At 52.3% G+C, this 16,285-nt stretch overlaps 1 protein-coding gene across 1 annotated transcript; it reads right to left on the bottom strand.

Moving 5' to 3' along the window:
- Positions 1 to 478: 478 nt before the first annotated feature.
- On the bottom strand, positions 479 to 1,453 carry LOC100277642 (uncharacterized). The gene has a single exon (NM_001151152.2). The coding sequence runs from the start codon at positions 1,360 to 1,362 to the stop codon at positions 646 to 648; it is 717 nt and encodes a 238-aa protein (NP_001144624.2). The 5' UTR covers positions 1,363 to 1,453; the 3' UTR covers positions 479 to 645.
- Between the last annotated feature and the right edge of the window lie 14,832 nt (positions 1,454 to 16,285).

The raw sequence follows: 16,285 nt of genomic DNA, 5'->3' as shown, positions 1-16,285 counted from the left end.
CGAGTAGCTTGCGGACGGTAGGATCTGGATGATCCATCGTGGACGATCGGGGTGCCATGGCACAGCAGAGAGGGATTCAGGACAACCTAATCTGATACCAAATGTTAGCACCTTCTAAAAGTCTATAAAGCAGGGAAGGGAGAAAGCAACAGAGATTGGAGACTTGGAGAAGAAGATAGGCAACACGACAGTTGTATTGTTATTCTATTCATATCCCCAACAAGAGTCAGCCACTGAACATATATATGTGTGACTCGCTAATGGACCACTTACACAACCCACTGCGGCCCAATCACAACATACGAATACAGCTTCCTTATCCTCGGAGCGTGCGACTACTGCGACATTGCCTGTCTTGTTGTTGCTGAATCCTCCACTTCCTTTACGTGCAAATGTGCTGACACAACCGTCAATTCAATTCCATTTCAAATATAACCATCGATTCAATTCCATTGTATCGTCACTCCAATCACGATAACCGTCAATTCAATTCCATTTCAGATATAACCATCGATTTCATTCCATTCCATGGTCATTCCAATCCAGCAATTGTGCACAGCCACTGATTACACATTTTCAGGAGTAGCACCCCACGATCGCAAGATTCACATCAATAAACAAAACAGCACATACAGCGACCTACGCTCAGTGCTTGTTCCTCGGCGAGGTCCTCCTTGCCCCAGCCGCCGACGAGGGCGCAGCGGCCGGTGCGGCGGCCTTCCTCTTTGGCGACACCATCGCCGGCGCCCCAGCGGCGGGTGCAGAAGCCTGCTTTCTCTTCGGCGACGACCCAGCGGCGGGTGCAGAAGCCTGCTTCCTCGGCGACGTCCTCGCCGGCTTGGCCGCACCCGCCTTCCGCTTCTTCTCCACGACCAGCTGGTACTGCTGCTCCGCGGCGATGCGGTCGAACTCGTCGCTGAGCTTCCTCGCGCGCCTCTTCTTGGCGGCGGTGACGATAGCAGCGAGGGGCTCGTCCTCCTCCTCCCCCTCCGACTCGTCGGACCCGTCCGAGTCCACGTCGTCGTCGACGAGCGCCCGCTCCGGCGCCGCCACCTCCTCCGCCTCGTCCTCGGAGCCGAGCGGGGACAGCGAGGCGGGCACGTGGCCAGCAGAGCGGGCCTTGGTCTTGGCCCTGGCGTCGCGGCGCGTGCGGCGGCGGAGCTTGTCGATGGAGCCCTCGATGCGGCCCTGCAGGCGGAGGCGCTTCACGCCGAAGCCGCCCATGGACCAGTGCGCCTCGCGCGCCCAGTCGAGGAGCGGGTCGGTGACGGACGCCGGCGGGTCCACGCGGTCGCCCGGGAAGAAGCGTGGCCTCGGCAGGCCGCTGCCGTAGAACCGGCCGGGTCCCAGCGCCGCCACCATGGCGATCTCTCTCTCCTCTGTGACGCGGATCTCGGTAGATCTGCCCCGCTCTGGATTGCTGGTACTGCAAGCGTGGCGCGGTGTGCGGGGTGGGGCAGAGGAATCGTGGCGGGCGTTTATAGGAGGACGGGGAGGAGGGGAAGCGTGGCGGGAAAGGATAGGCGAGTTTGGCGCCAAGAAAATGGCGGTAAAAGGCTCGCTCGAGTGGACAATACATGGCGGGAGGGATAGCCGCCGCGTCGTGTGAATCGGAGGGAAATGGCGCGGCGGGAGCGTACACCCGTTGCAGTTCGATTCCAACGAACGCACGGCCCAGCTGGAGTTGAAGTGGCTGCTAATTACGCGCGGAAGAAGTGTAATAAGTAATAAATGCAGAGTGTTATAGTATATGGTTAGGCCCATGTGGCTAGATTTATGTAAGACTATATAGCTACCCTCTAGAGTTAGCCTAATAATCAATCTACTGTCTCTAACATGGTATCATCGAGCTACGGTTTCCTCCCTCCCTTCTCTTCAGCCGCCACTTCCCTGCAGGCGTCGCCGCCCCCTGCTCGCGACCGTCGCGCGGGCCTCCTCCGCGCGCCGCACCGTCGTCCGAATTGAAGAACTAATCTTAGTATATCCCCTCCAGCGGGCGCGCCGCCGCCCCCTTGTCGGGGACCATAATTAGGGTACCCCCAAGACTCCTAATCTCAGCTGGTAACCTCCATCAACACAAAGCTGCGAAGGCCTGATGAGTGCGATTAAGTCAAGGCTCGGTCCACTTAAGGGACACGATCTCGCCTCGCCCGAGCCCAACCTCGGGCAAGGGCAGCCGACCCCGGAGGATTCGCGTCTCGCCCGAGGGCCCCCTCAAGCAACGGACACACCTTCGGCTCGCCCGAGGCCCAGTCTTCGCCGAGAAGCAACCTTGGCCGGATCGCCACACCGACCGACCATATCGCATGTGCATTTAATGCAAGGATGGTCTGACACCTTATTCTGACGCGCGCCCTTCAGTCGACAGAGCCGAAGTGACCGCAGTCACTTCGCCGCTCCACTGACCGGCCTGACAAGAAGACAGTGTCGCCTGCGCCGCTCCGACTGCTGTGCCACTCAACAGAGAGAGGCTGACAGCAGCCAAGTCCGGCCTCGGGCGCCATAGGAAACTCCGCCTCGCCCGACCCCAGGGCTCGGACTCGGCCTCGACCCCGGAAGACGACGAACTCCGCCTCGCCCGACCCCAGGGCTCGGACTCAGCCTTGGCCTCAGACGATGGTCTCCGCCTCGCCCGACCCGGGGCTCGGACTCGACCTCGACCTCGGAAGACAGACTCGACCTCGACCTCGGAGGAGCCTCCGCCTTGCCCGACCCAGGGCTCGGACCGACCACGTCACAGGGGGGCCATCATTATCCTATCCCTAGCTAGCTCAGGCTACGGGGTACAAGACCGGTGTCCCATCTGGCTCGCCCCGGTAAACAAATAATGATGGCGCCCCGCGTGCTCCATGACGATGGCGGCTCTCAGCCCCTTACGGAAGCAAGGAGATGTCAGCAAGGACTCGACAGCCCCGACAGCTGTCCTTCCGCAAGGCTCCAGCGCTCCTCCGACGGCCACGACATCACATGAACAGGGTGCCAAAACCTCTCCGGCTGCCACGACGGCATGTACTTAGGGCACTAGCTCCTCTCTGCTAGACACGTTAGCACACTGCTACATCTCCTATTGTACACCTGGGCCCTCTCCTTACGCCTATAAAAGGAAGGCCCAGGGCACTCGTACGAGGAGGTTGGCCACGCGGGAGGACGGGACGGCGCGTGCAGGCCTCTCGCCCCCTCCCACGCGGACGCTTGTAACCCCCTACTGCAAGCGCACCCGACCTGGGCGCAGAACAAACACGAAGGCCGCGGGTTTCCCCTTTATGCCTGTCTCCATGTTTCCCCCCTTCGTGCTCCGTCTCGCGCCGACCCATCTGGGCTGGGACACGCGGCGACAATTTACTCGTCGGTCCAGGGACCCCCCGGGGTCGAAACGCCGACAGTTGGCACGCCAGGTAGGGGCCTGCTGCGTGTTGACGAATAGCTTCCTGTCAAGCTCCAGATGGGCAGTCTCCAGCAACCTCTCCAGCCCGGGACGGTGCTCCGTTTCGGGAGTCTCGAGTTCATGTCCCTCGACGGCAGCAACGACATGATACTCCTTCCTCCGCCGCGCGACAGCGACAATGGCGGCCGACAACCCGCCCGCCGGCGGCGGAATCAACGACATCTTCCCCACGTGGCGGAAGAACAACATTGGGGTTTGTCCCGTCGCCTCCCCCGCCGACGGAGGAGGAGGCGGGGCAACCAAGGCCAAGCAGGAGGCGGCACCTCGTCGGCTGTCGAGCGAGTCGACGGCACCGGCGCCCCAACGGGGGACACGTCGGGCATCGACCTCGCGTCTGAGACGAAGACGAGCGTCGTTTCCCCGCAACACGCCAACTCCAAGCGGACGGACGACGCCATCACGCTCGCAAAGGACTTGCTGGGCGTCACCCTCGTACCCGAGATGACGGTGCAGTCTGCCCCTGACGCGACTTCGTCACCGCCCGTCGACCAGGAGGTACCGACCGATTCCCATCTCGTGCCTTTTGCATTCAGCCTCGACCCACCAAGCGACTTCGCTTCGGTGGAAGCCTTCATAGAGGCATGTCCAAACCCTCCGGGGTACGGTATGCGGTCACCCTGGGACCGGCTGACAGCCGTCTCGACCTACGGGCCCTCGGGTTCCGACGAAGATGACGAGCCCGACTTTTGTTGGGATTTCTCTGGACTCGGTAACCCCAGTGCCATGCGGGACTTCATGACCGCATGCGACTACTGCCTTTCCGACTGTTCCGACGGTAGCCGCAGCTTCGGCGACGAGGACTGCGGCCCAAGTCGTGAATGTTTCCACATCGATCTAGGGGGTCCCGGCGAAGGCAACCATCTCGGTATACCGGAAAACGGTGATCCCCCTAGGTTTGCGCCTCGCGTTGACATCCTTCGGGAGCTAGCTATGGTCCCAGTCCCTGCGGGGGGTCAGGACGCACAGCTCGAGCAAATCCGTGAGATGCAGGCCAGGCTCGACGAGGGAGCAGGAACACTTGAGCCATTCCGCCGGGACATCGGGCAGGAATGGGCAGGCCAAGCTCCGGCCGGAGAACCGCGTCATCTACCCCAGGGCATCCAGCACCGCATCGCCGACGATGTTAGGGCAAGGCCGCCACCGGCTTCCAGTGGGGTCGGCCAGAACCTGGCTGCAGCAGCGATACTTCTCCGCGCGATGCCGGAGCCATCAACCACCAAAGGGTGGCGTATCTAGGGAGAGCTCAAGAATCTCCTAGAGGATGCCGCGGTCCGACGGGCCGAAAGCTCTGCCTCCCAAAGGCAGGGGTACTGAAAGTCGCCTAGAGGGGGGGTGAATAGGGCGAAACTGAAATTTACAAATATAAACACAATTACAAGTCGGGTTAGCGTTAGAAATATAAACGAGTCCGCGAGAGAGGGTGAAAACAAATCGCAAGCGAATAATGAAGTGAGACACGCGGATTTGTTTTACCGAGGTTCGATTCTCTCAAACCTACTCCCCGTTGATGAGGCCACAAAGGCTGGGTCTTTTTCAACCCCTTCCCTCTCTCAAACGGTCCCTCGGACCGAGTGAGCTTCTTCTTCTCAATCAAACGGGAACAAAGCTTCCCCGCAAGGGCCACCACACAATTGGTGCCTCTTGCCTTGGTTACAATTGAGTTTTGATCACAAGAACAAGTGAGAAAGAAAAGAAGCAATCCAAGCGCAAGAGCTCAAAAGAACACGGCAAATCTCTCTCGCTAATCACTAAAGCCTTGTGTGGAATTGGAGAGGATTTGATCACTTTGGGTGTGTCTAGAATTGAATGCCTAGCTCTTGTAAGTGGTTGAGAAGTGGAAAACTTGGATGTTATGAATGGTGGGTGGTTGGGGGTATTTATAGCCCCAACCACCAAACTAGCCGTTTGGTGGGGCTGTCTGTCGTATGGTGCACCGGACAGTCCGATGCACACCAGACATGTCCGGTGCGCCAGCCACGTCACCAAAGCCGTTGGGTTCTGACCGTTGGAGCTCTGACTACTGGGCCCGCCTGGATGTCCGGTGGCGCAAAGTAGCCGTTGCCCCACAGTTACACCGGACAGTCCGGTGTACACCGGACATGTCCGGTGAATTATAGCGGAGCAGCCATTGTAGTTTCCCGAAGCTGGCGAGTTCCTGAGGCCGCTCTTCCTTGGAGCACCGGACAGTCCGGTGAATTATAGCGGAGTTGCCTCTGGAATTTCCCGAAGGTGACGAGTGTGAATTGGAGTCCTCTGGTGCACCGGACATGTCCGGTGGTGCACCGGACAGTCCGGTGCGCCAGACCAGAGGTGCCTTCGGTTGCCCCTTTGCTCTTTTGTTGAACCCAATACTTGGTCTTTTTATTGGCTAAGTGTGAACCTTTGGCACCTGTATAACTTGTACACTAGAGCAAACTAGTTAGTCCAATTATTTGTGTTGGGCAATTCAACCACCAAAATTATTTAGGAACTAGGTGTAAGCCTAATTCCCTCTCAATCTCCCCCTTTTTGGTGATTGATGCCAACACAAACCAAAGCAAATATAGAAGTGCATAATTGAACTAGTTTGCATAATGTAAGTCCAAAGGTTGCTCGAAATTGAGCCAATAAATATCACTTACTAGATATGCATGGATTGTTTCTTTATTTAACATTTTGGACCACGCTTGCACCACATGTTTTGTTTTTGCAAGTTCTTTTGTAAATCCTTTTCAAAGTTCTTTTGCAAATAGTCAAAGGTAAATGAATAAGATTTTGTGAAGCATTTTCAAGATTTGAAGTTTTCTCCCCCTGTTTCAAATGCTTTTCCTTTGACTAAAACAAAACTCCCCCTAAATGAGATCCTCCTCTTAGTGTTCAAGATGGTTTTGATATATCCATTTTGAAATACTACTTTCTCCCCCTTTTGAACACAATAAGATACTAATTTGAAATTTACCAATTTGAAAATCTCTATTTTAAAATTAGGTGGTGGTGCGGTCCTTTTGCTTTGGGCTCATACTTTCGCCCCCTTTGGCATGAATCGCCAAAAACGGATACTTTGAGTGAGATATAAGCCCTTTGAACAACTACTTTCTCCTCCTTTGGTCATAAAATAAATGAGTGAAGATTATACCAAAGTTGGAGAGATGCTCGGAGTGACGGCGAAGGATGAGTTGTGGAGTGGAGTGGAAGCCTTTGTCTTCGCCGAAGACTCCAATTCCCTTTCAATATACCTATGACTTGGTTTGAAATACACTTGAAAACACATTAGTCATAGCATATATAAAAGAGACATGATCAAAGGTATATTTATGAGCTATGTGTGCAAACTAGCAAAAGAAATTCCTAGAATCAAGAATATTGAGCTCATGCCTAAGTTTGGTAAAAGTTTGTTCATCAAGAGGCTTGGTAAAAATATCGGCTAATTGATCTTTAGTGTTAATGTAGGAAATCTCGATATCCCCCTTTTGTTGGTGATCCCTAAGAAAATGATATCGAATGGCTATGTGTTTAGTGCGGCTATGCTCAACGGGATTATCCGCCATGCGGATTGCACTCTCATTATCACATAGAAGAGGAACTTTGGTTAATTTGTAACCATAGTCCCACAGGGTTTGCCTCATCCAAAGCAATTGCGCGCAACAATGGCCTGCGGCAATATACTCGGCTTCGGTGGTAGAAAGAGCGACCGAATTTTGCTTCTTTGAAGCCCAAGACACCAAGGATCTTCCCAAGAACTGGCAAGTCCCCGATGTGCTCTTTCTATTAATCTTACACCCTGCCCAATCGGCATCCGAATAACCAATCAAATCAAATGTGGATCCCCGAGGGTACCAAAGCCCAAACTTAGGAGTATAAGCCAAATATCTCAAGATTCGTTTTATGGCCGTAAGGTGTGATTCCTTAGGGTCGGCTTGAAATCTTGCACACATGCATACGGAAAGCATAATGTCCGGTCGAGATGCACATAAATAGAGTAATGAACCAATCATCGACCGGTATACCTTTTGATCCACGGACTTACATCCCGTGTCGAGGTCGAGATGCCCATTTGTTCCCATGGGTGTCTTGATGGGCTTGGCATCCTTCATTCCAAACTTGGTTAGAATGTCTTGAGTATACTTCGTTTGACAAATGAAGGTGCCCTCTTGGAGTTGCTTGACTTGAAATCCTAGAAAATACTTCAACTCCCCCATCATAGACATCTCGAATTTCTGTGTCATGATCCTACTAAATTCTTCACATGTAGATTCGTTAGTAGACCCAAAAATAATATCATCAACAAAAATTTGGCATACAAACAAATCATTGTCAAGAGTTTTAGTGAATAAAGTAGGATCGGCCTTGCCAACTTTGAAGCCATTTGCAATAAGGAAATCTCTAAGGCATTCATACCATGCTCTTGGGGCTTGCTTGAGCCCATAAAGCGCCTTAGAGAGCCTATAGACATGATTAGGATACTCACTATCTTCAAAGCCGGGAGGTTGCTCAACGTAGACCTCCTCCTTAATTGGTCCGTTGAGGAAGGCACTCTTCACGTCCATTTGGTAAAGCTTGAAGCCATGGTAAGTAGCATAGGCTAATAATATACGAATTGACTCAAGCCTAGCTACGGGTGCATAGGTTTCACCAAAATCCAAACCTTCGACTTGTGAATACCCCTTGGCCACTAGTCGAGCTTTGTTCCTAGTCACCACACCATGCTCGTCTTGCTTGTTGCGGAAGACCCACTTGGTTCCTACAACATTTTGGTTAGGACGTGGAACAAAATGCCATACCTCGTTCCTCGTGAAATTGTTGAGCTCCTCTTGCATCGCCATCACCCAATCCGAATCTTGAAGTGCCTCCTCTACCCTGTGTGGCTCAATAGAGGAAACAAAAGAGTAATGCTCACAAAAATGTGCAACACGAGATCGAGTAGTTATCCCCTTATGAATATCGCCGAGGATGGTGTCGACGGGGTGATCTCGTTGGATTGCTTGGTGGACTCTTGGGTGTGGCGGTCTTGGTTCTTCATCCTCCTTGTCTTCATCATTTGCATCTCCCCCTTGATCATTGCCGTCATCTTGAGGTGGCTCATTTCTTTGATCTTCCCCTTCATCAACTTGAGCCTCGTCCTCATTTTGAGTTGGTGGGGATGCTTGCGTGGAGGAGGATGGTTGATCTTGTGCATTTGGCGGCTCTTCGGATTCCTTGGGACACACATCCCCAATGGACATGTTCCTTAGCGCGATGCACGGAGCCTGTTCTTCACCTATCTCATCAAGATCAACTTGCTCTACTTGAGAGCCGTTAGTCTCATCAAACACAACGTCACAAGAAACTTCAACTAGTCCTGAGGACTTGTTAAAGACTCTATATGCCCTTGTGTTTGAATCATATCCTAGTAAAAAGCCTTCTACAGTCTTAGGAGCAAATTTGGATTTTCTACCTCTTTTAACAAGAATAAAGCATTTGCTACCAAAAACTCTAAAATAGGAAATATTTGGCTTTTTACTGGTTAGGAGTTCATAGGATGTCTTCTTGAGGATTCGATGTAGATATAACCGGTTGATGGCGTAGCAAGCGGTGTTGACCGCCTCGGCCCAAAACCGATCCGGTGTCTTGTACTCATCAAGCATGGTTCTTGCCATGTCCAATAGAGTTCGATTCTTCCTCTCTACTACACCATTTTGTTGTGGAGTGTAGGGAGAAGAGAACTCATGCTTGATGCCCTCCTCCTCAAGGAAACCTTCAATTTGAGAGTTCTTGAACTCCGTCCCGTTGTCGCTTCTTATTTTCTTGATCCTTAAGCCGAACTCATTTTGAGCCCGTCTCAAGAATCCCTTTAAGGTCTCTTGGGTATGAGATTTTTCCTGCAAAAAGAACACCCAAGTGAAGCGAGAATAATCATCCACAATGACTAGACAGTACTTACTCCCGCCGATGCTTATGTAAGCGATCGGGCCGAACAAATCCATGTGTAGGAGCTCCAGTGGTCTGTCAGTTGTCATGATGTTCTTGTGTGGATGATGAGTGCCAACTTGCTTCCCGGCTTGGCATGCGCCACAAATCCTGTCTTTCTCAAAATGAACATTTGTTAGTCCTAAAATGTGTTCTCCCTTTAGAAGCTTATGAAGATTCTTCATTCCAACATGGGCTAGTCGGCGGTGCAGAGCCAACCCATGTTAGTCTTAGCAACCAAGCAAGTATCGAGTTCAGCTCTATCAAAATCTACCAAGTATAGCTGACCCTCTAACACTCCCTTAAATGCTATTGAATCATCACTTCTTCTAAAGACAGTGACACCTACATCAGTAAATAGACAGTTGTAGCCCATTTGACATAATTGGGATACGGAAAGCAAATTGTAATCTAAAGAATCTACAAGAAAAACATTGGAAATGGAATGGTCAGGAGATATAGCTATTTTACCCAAACCTTTGACCAAACCTTGGTTTCCATCCCCGAATGTGATAGCTCGTTGGGGATCTTGGTTTTTCTCGTAGGAGGAGAACATTTTCTTCTCCCCAGTCATGTGGTTTGTGCACCCGCTGTCGATGATCCAACTTGAGCCCCCGGATGCATAAACCTACAAAACAATTTTAGTTCTTGACTTTAGGTACCCAAACGGTTTTGGGTCCTTTGGCATTAGAAACAAGAACTTTGGGTACCCAAACACAAGTCTTGGAACCCTTGTGTTTGCCCCCAACAAACTTGGCAACTACCTTGCCGGATTTGTTAGTCAAAACATAAGATGCATCAAAAGTTTTAAATGAAATATCATGATCATTTGATGCATTAGGAGTTTTCTTTCTAGGCAACTTGGCATGGGTTGGTTGCCTAGAGCTAGATGTCTCACCCTTATACATGAAAGCATAGTTAGGGCCAGAGTGAGACTTCCTAGAATGAGTTCTCCTAATTTTGCTCTCGGGATAGCCGGCAGGGTACAAAATGTAACCCTCGTTATCCTGAGGCATGGGAGCCTTGCCCTTAACAAAATTAGACAATCTTTTAGGAGGGGCACTAAGTTTGACATTGTCTCCCCTTTGGTAGCCAATGCCATCCTTGATGCCAGGGCGTCTCCCATTATAGAGCATACTTCTAGCAAATTTAAACTTTTCATTTTCTAAGTTATGCTCGGCAATTTTAGCATCTAATTTTGCTATATGATCATTTTTTTGTTTAATTAAGACCATGTGATCATGAATAGCATCAACATCAATATCTCTACATCTAGTACAATAGACACATGCTTAATAGTAGATGTAGAGGGTTTGCAAGATTTTAATTCTACAACCTTAGCATGCAACATATCATTCTTAGTTCTAAGGTCGGAAATAGTAGTATTGCAAATATCAAAATCTTTAGCCTTAGCAATTAACTTTTCATTTTCAATCCTAAGGCTATCAAGAGAAATATTCAATTCATCAATCGTAGCAAGTAAATCTACATTATCATCTCTAGGATTGGAAATTGAATCAATACAAACATGGGAATCAACCTTAGCAATTAATTTAGCATTTTCATTTCTAAGGTTGTCAATGGTCTCATGGCAAGTGCTTAGCTCACTAGACAATTTTTCACATTTTTCAACTTGTAGAGCATAAGCATTTTTAACCTTAACATGATTTTTATTTTCCTTGATTAGGAAGTCCTCTTGGGAGTCCAAGAGATCATCCTTCTCATGGATGGCACTAATTAGCTCATTTAGTTTTTCTTTTTGTTGCATGTTTAGGTCGGCAAAAAGGGTACGCAAATTATTCTCCTCATCACTAGCATTATCATCACTAGAGGATTCATATTTAGTGGAGGATTTCGATTTAACCTTCTTCCTTTTGCCGTCCTTTGCCATGAGGCACTTGTGGCCGACGTTGGGGAAGAGGAGTCCTTTGGTGACGGCGATGTTGGCGGCGTCCTCGTCGGAGGAGGAGTCGGTGGAGCTCTCGTCCGAGTCCCACTCCCGGCAAACATGGGCATCGCCGCCCTTCTTCTTGTAGTACCTCTTCTTTTCTCTCCTCTTTCCCTTCTTGTCGTTGTCCCTGTCACTGTCACTAGATAATGGACATTTAGCAATAAAGTGACCGGGCTTACCACACTTGTAGCAAACCTTCTTGGAACGGGATTTGTAGTCCTTTCCCTTCCGTTGCTTGAGAATTTGGCGAAAGCTTTTGATGATTAAAGCCATCTCCTCATTGTCGAGCTTGGAGGCATCAATTGGTTGTCTACTCGGTGTAGACTCCTCCTTCTTCTCCTCCGTCGCCTTAAATGCCACCGGTTGTGCTTCGGGCGTGGAGGGATCATCAAGCTCATTGATCTTCTTTGAGCCCTTGATCATACATTCAAAGCTCACAAAATTCCCGATAACTTCCTCGGGAGTCATTAGTGTGTATCTAGGATTACCACGAATTAATTGAACTTGAGTGGGGTTAAGAAAAATGAGAGATCTTAGAATAACCTTAACCACCTCGTGGTCGTCCCACTTCTTGCCCCCGAGGTTGCGCACTTGGTTCACCAAGGTTTTGAGCCGGTTGTACATATCTTGTGGATCCTCCCCTTGGCGAAGACGAAAACGACCGAGCTCCCCCTCGATCGTTTCCCGCTTGGTGATCTTGGTGAGTTCATCACCCTCGTGCGCGGTCTTGAGAAGGTCCCAAATCTCCTTTGCATTCTTCAACCCTTGCACCTTGTTGTATTCCTCCTTGCTCAGAGAGGCGAGGAGTATGGTTGTAGCTTGAGAGTTGAAGTGCTCGATTTGGGCTACTTCGTCCGTATCATAGTCTTCATCCCCTACGGATGGTACCTGTGCTCCAAACTCAACAACATTCCATATACTTTTGTGGAGTGAGGTTAGATGAAATTTCATTAAATCACTCCACCTAACATAATCTTCGCCATCAAAGGTTGGCGGTTTGCCTAATGGAACGGAAAGTAATGGAGTAGGTCTAGATGTACGAGGATAGTGTAAGGGGATCTTACTAAACTTCTTGCGCTCTTGGCGCTTAGAAGTTACGGACGGCGCATCGGAGTCGGAGGTCGATGTTGATGAAGTGTCGGTCTCGTAGTAGACCACTTTCCTCATCCTCTTGTGCTTGTCGCCTTTCTGATGCGACTTGTGAGAAGAAGATTTTTCCTTCTTCTCTTTGTGGTGTGAAGAAGAAGATCTTTTCTCCTTCCGTTTGGAGGAGTCCTTCTTCTTCTCCTTCCTCTTGGTGCGGGACTCTTCCGATGAAGTGCTCCCGTGGCTCGTAGTGGGCTTGTCGCCGGTCTCCATCTCCCTCTTGGTGTGATCTCCCGACATCACTTCGAGCGGTTAGGCTCTAATGAAGTACCGGCCTCTGATACCAATTGAAAGTCGCCTAGAGGGGGGTGAATAGGGCGAAACTGAAATTTACAAATATAAACACAACTACAAGCCGGGTTAGCGTTAGAAATATAAACGAGTCCGCGAGAGAGGGTGAAAACAAATCGCAAGCGAATAATGAAGTGAGACACGCGGATTTGTTTTACCGAGGTTTGGTTCTCTCAAACCTACTCCCGTTGAGGAGGCCACAAAGGCCGGGTCTTTTTCAACCCCTTCCCTCTCTCAAACGGTCCCTCGGACCGAGTGAGCTTCTTCTTCTCAATCAAACGGGAACAAAGCTTCCCCGCAAGGGCCACCACACAATTGGTGCCTCTTGCCTTGGTTACAATTGAGTTTTGATCACAAGAACAAGTGAGAAAGAAAAGAAGCAATCCAAGCGCAAGAGCTCAAAAGAACACGGCAAATCTCTCTCGCTAATCACTAAAGCCTTGTGTGGAATTGGAGAGGATTTGATCACTTTGGGTGTGTCTAGAATTGAATGCCTAGCTCTTGTAAGTGGTTGAGAAGTGGAAAACTTGGATGCTATGAATGGTGGGTGGTTGGGGGTATTTATAGCCCCAACCACCAAATTAGCCGTTTGGTGGGGCTGTCTGTCGTATGGTGCACCGGACAGTCCGGTGCGCCAGCCACGTCACCAAAGCCGTTGGGTTCTGACCGTTGGAGCTCTGACTACTGGGCCCGCCTGGATGTCCGGTGGCGCAAAGTAGCCGTTGCCCCGCAGTTACACCGGACAGTCCGGTGTACACCGGACATGTCCGGTGAATTATAGCGGAGCAGCCATTGTAGTTTCCCGAAGCTGGCGAGTTCCTGAGGCCGCTCTTCCTTGGAGCACCGGACACTGTCCGGTGTACACCGGACAGTCCGGTGAATTATAGCGGAGTTGCCTCTGGAATTTCCCGAAGGTGACGAGTGTGAATTGGAGTCCTCTGGTGCACCGGACATGTCCGGTGGTGCACCGGACAGTCCGGTGCGCCAGACCAGAGGTGCCTTCGGTTGACCCTTTGCTCTTTTGTTGAACCCAATACTTGGTCTTTTTATTGGCTAAGTGTGAACCTTTGGCACCTGTATAACTTGTACACTAGAGCAAACTAGTTAGTCCAATTATTTGTGTTGGGCAATTAAACCACCAAAATTATTTAGGAACTAGGTGTAAGCCTAATTCCCTCTCAGGTACCCCTCGGAGCATCGCGCCGCGACTTCCTGATTCATGCGGGAAGCCTCGGTCCATACCGGGTGCACGCGCAACACAGCGCCTGCGGCCCCGGGTCGCCTCGGTAACGAGCACCACCGCCGCAACCGTCGAACCCACCTCGACGAGAGGGTGCGCCGAGGCTACCACCCCATGCGTGGGGGACGCTACGACAGCGCGGAGGATCGGAGTCCCTCGCCCGAACCACCCGGTCCGCAGGCTTTCAGCCGGGCCATACGACGGGCGCCGTTCCCGACCCGGTTCCGAACCCCGACTACTATCACAAAGTACTCGGGGGAGACGAGGCTGGAACTGTGGCTCGTGGACTACCGACTGGCCTGCCAACTGGGTGGAACGGACGATGACAACCTCATCATCCGCAACCTCCCCCTGTTCCTCTCCGACACCGCTCGAGCCTGGCTGGAGCATCTGCCTCCGGGGCAGATCTCCAACTGGGACGACCTGGTCCAAGCCTTCACCGACAACTTCCAGGGCACCTACGTGCGCCCTGGGAACTCCTGGGATCTCCGAAGCTGCCACCACCAGCCGGGAGAGTCTCTCCGGGACTACATCCGGCGATTCTCGAAGCAGCGCACCGAGCTACCCAACGTCACCGACTCGGATGTCATCGGCGCGTTCCTCGCCGACACCACCTGCCGCGACCTGGTGAGCAAGCTGGGTCGCAAGACCCCCACCAGGGCGAGCGAGCTGATGGACATCGCCACCAAGTTCGCCTCTGGCCAGGAGGCGGTTGAGGCCATCTTCCGGAAGGACAAGCAGCCCCAGGGCCGCCAGCCGGAAGATGTCCCCGAGGCGTCCACTCAGCGCGGCACCAAGAAGAAAGGCAAGAAGAAGTCACAAGCAAAACGCGACGCCGCCGACGCGGACCTTGTCGCCGCCGCTGAGCACAAGAACCCTCGGAAACCTCCCGGAGGCGCCAATCTCTTCGACAAGATGCTCAAGAAGCCGTGCCCCTATCATCAGGGGCCCATCAAGCACGCCCTCGAGGAGTGCGTCATGCTTCGGTGCCACTTTCACAAGGCCGGGCCACCTGCGGAAGGTGGCAGGGCCCACAACAACGACAAGAAGGAGGATCACAAGGCAGAGGAGTTCCCCGAGGTCCACGACTGCTTCATGATCTACGGGGGGCAAGTGGCGAACGCCTCGGCTCGGCACCGCAAGCAAGAGCGTCGGGAGGTCTGCTCGGTGAAGGTGGCGGCGCCAGTCTACCTAGACTGGTCCGACAAGCCCATCACCTTCGACCAGGGCGACCACCCCGACCGCGTGCCGAGCCCGGGGAAATATCCGCTCGTTGTCGACCCCGTCATCGGCAACGTCAGGCTCACCAAGGTCCTCATGGACGGAGGCAGCAGCCTCAACCTCATCTATGCCGAGACCCTCGGGCTCCTGCGGATCGATCTGTCCTCGGTCCGGGCGGGCACGGCGCCTTTTCACGGGATCATCCCCGGGAAACGCGTCCAGCCCCTCGGACAACTCGATCTGCCTGTCTGCTTCGGGACTCCCTCCAACTTCCGAAGGGAAACCCTCACGTTCGAGGTGGTCGGGTTCCGCTACCACGCAGTGCTGGGGAGGCCATGCTACGCCAAGTTCATGGTCGTCCCCAACTACACCTACCTCAAGCTCAAGATGCCGGGCCCCAACGGGGTCATCACCGTTGGCCCCACGCATCGACACGTGTACGAATGCGACGTGGAGTGCATGGAGTACGCCGAGGCCCTCGCCGAATCCGAGGCCCTCATCGCTGACCTGGAGAGCCTCTCCAAGGAGGCGCCAGACGTGAAGCGCCATGCCGGCAACTTCGAGCCAGCAGAGACGGTCAAATCCGTCCCTCTCGACCCCAGCAACGACGCCTCCAAGCAGGTCCGGATCGGCTCCGAGCTCGACCCCAAATAGGAAGCAGTGCTCGTCGACTTTCTCCGCGCAAACGCCGACGTTTTCGCGTGGAGTCCCTCGGACATGCCCGGCATACCGAGGGATGTCGCCGAGCACTCGCTGGACATCCGAGCTAGAGCCCGACCCGTGAAGCAGCCTCTACGCCGATTCGACGAAGAAAAGCGCAGAGCCATAGGCGAGGAGATCCACAAGCTGATGGCAGTAGGGTTCATCAAAGAGGTATTCCATCCCGAATGGCTTGCCAACCCTGTGCTTGTGAGAAAGAAAGGAGGGAAATGGCGGATGTGTGTAGACTACACTGGTCTAAACAAAGCATGTCCGAAGGTTCCCTACCCTCTGCCTCGCATCGATCAAATCGTGGATTCCACTGCTGGGTGCGAAACTCTGTCTTTCCTCGATGCCTACTCAGGGT

The sequence above is a fragment of the Zea mays genome, chromosome 9, assembly GCF_902167145.1.
Source record: "Zea mays cultivar B73 chromosome 9, Zm-B73-REFERENCE-NAM-5.0, whole genome shotgun sequence".
Taxonomy (NCBI): Eukaryota; Viridiplantae; Streptophyta; class Magnoliopsida; order Poales; family Poaceae; genus Zea; species Zea mays.
The sequence above is the reverse complement of the archived record's forward strand: the minus strand, read 5'-3'. Positions and strand labels throughout refer to the sequence as shown.

What these genes read in the sequence shown, in the direction of transcription:
- LOC100277642 (NM_001151152.2), bottom strand. Translation starts at nt 1,362, where the DNA reads ATGGTGGCGGCGCTGGGACCCGGCCGGTTCTACGGCAGCGGCCTGCCG.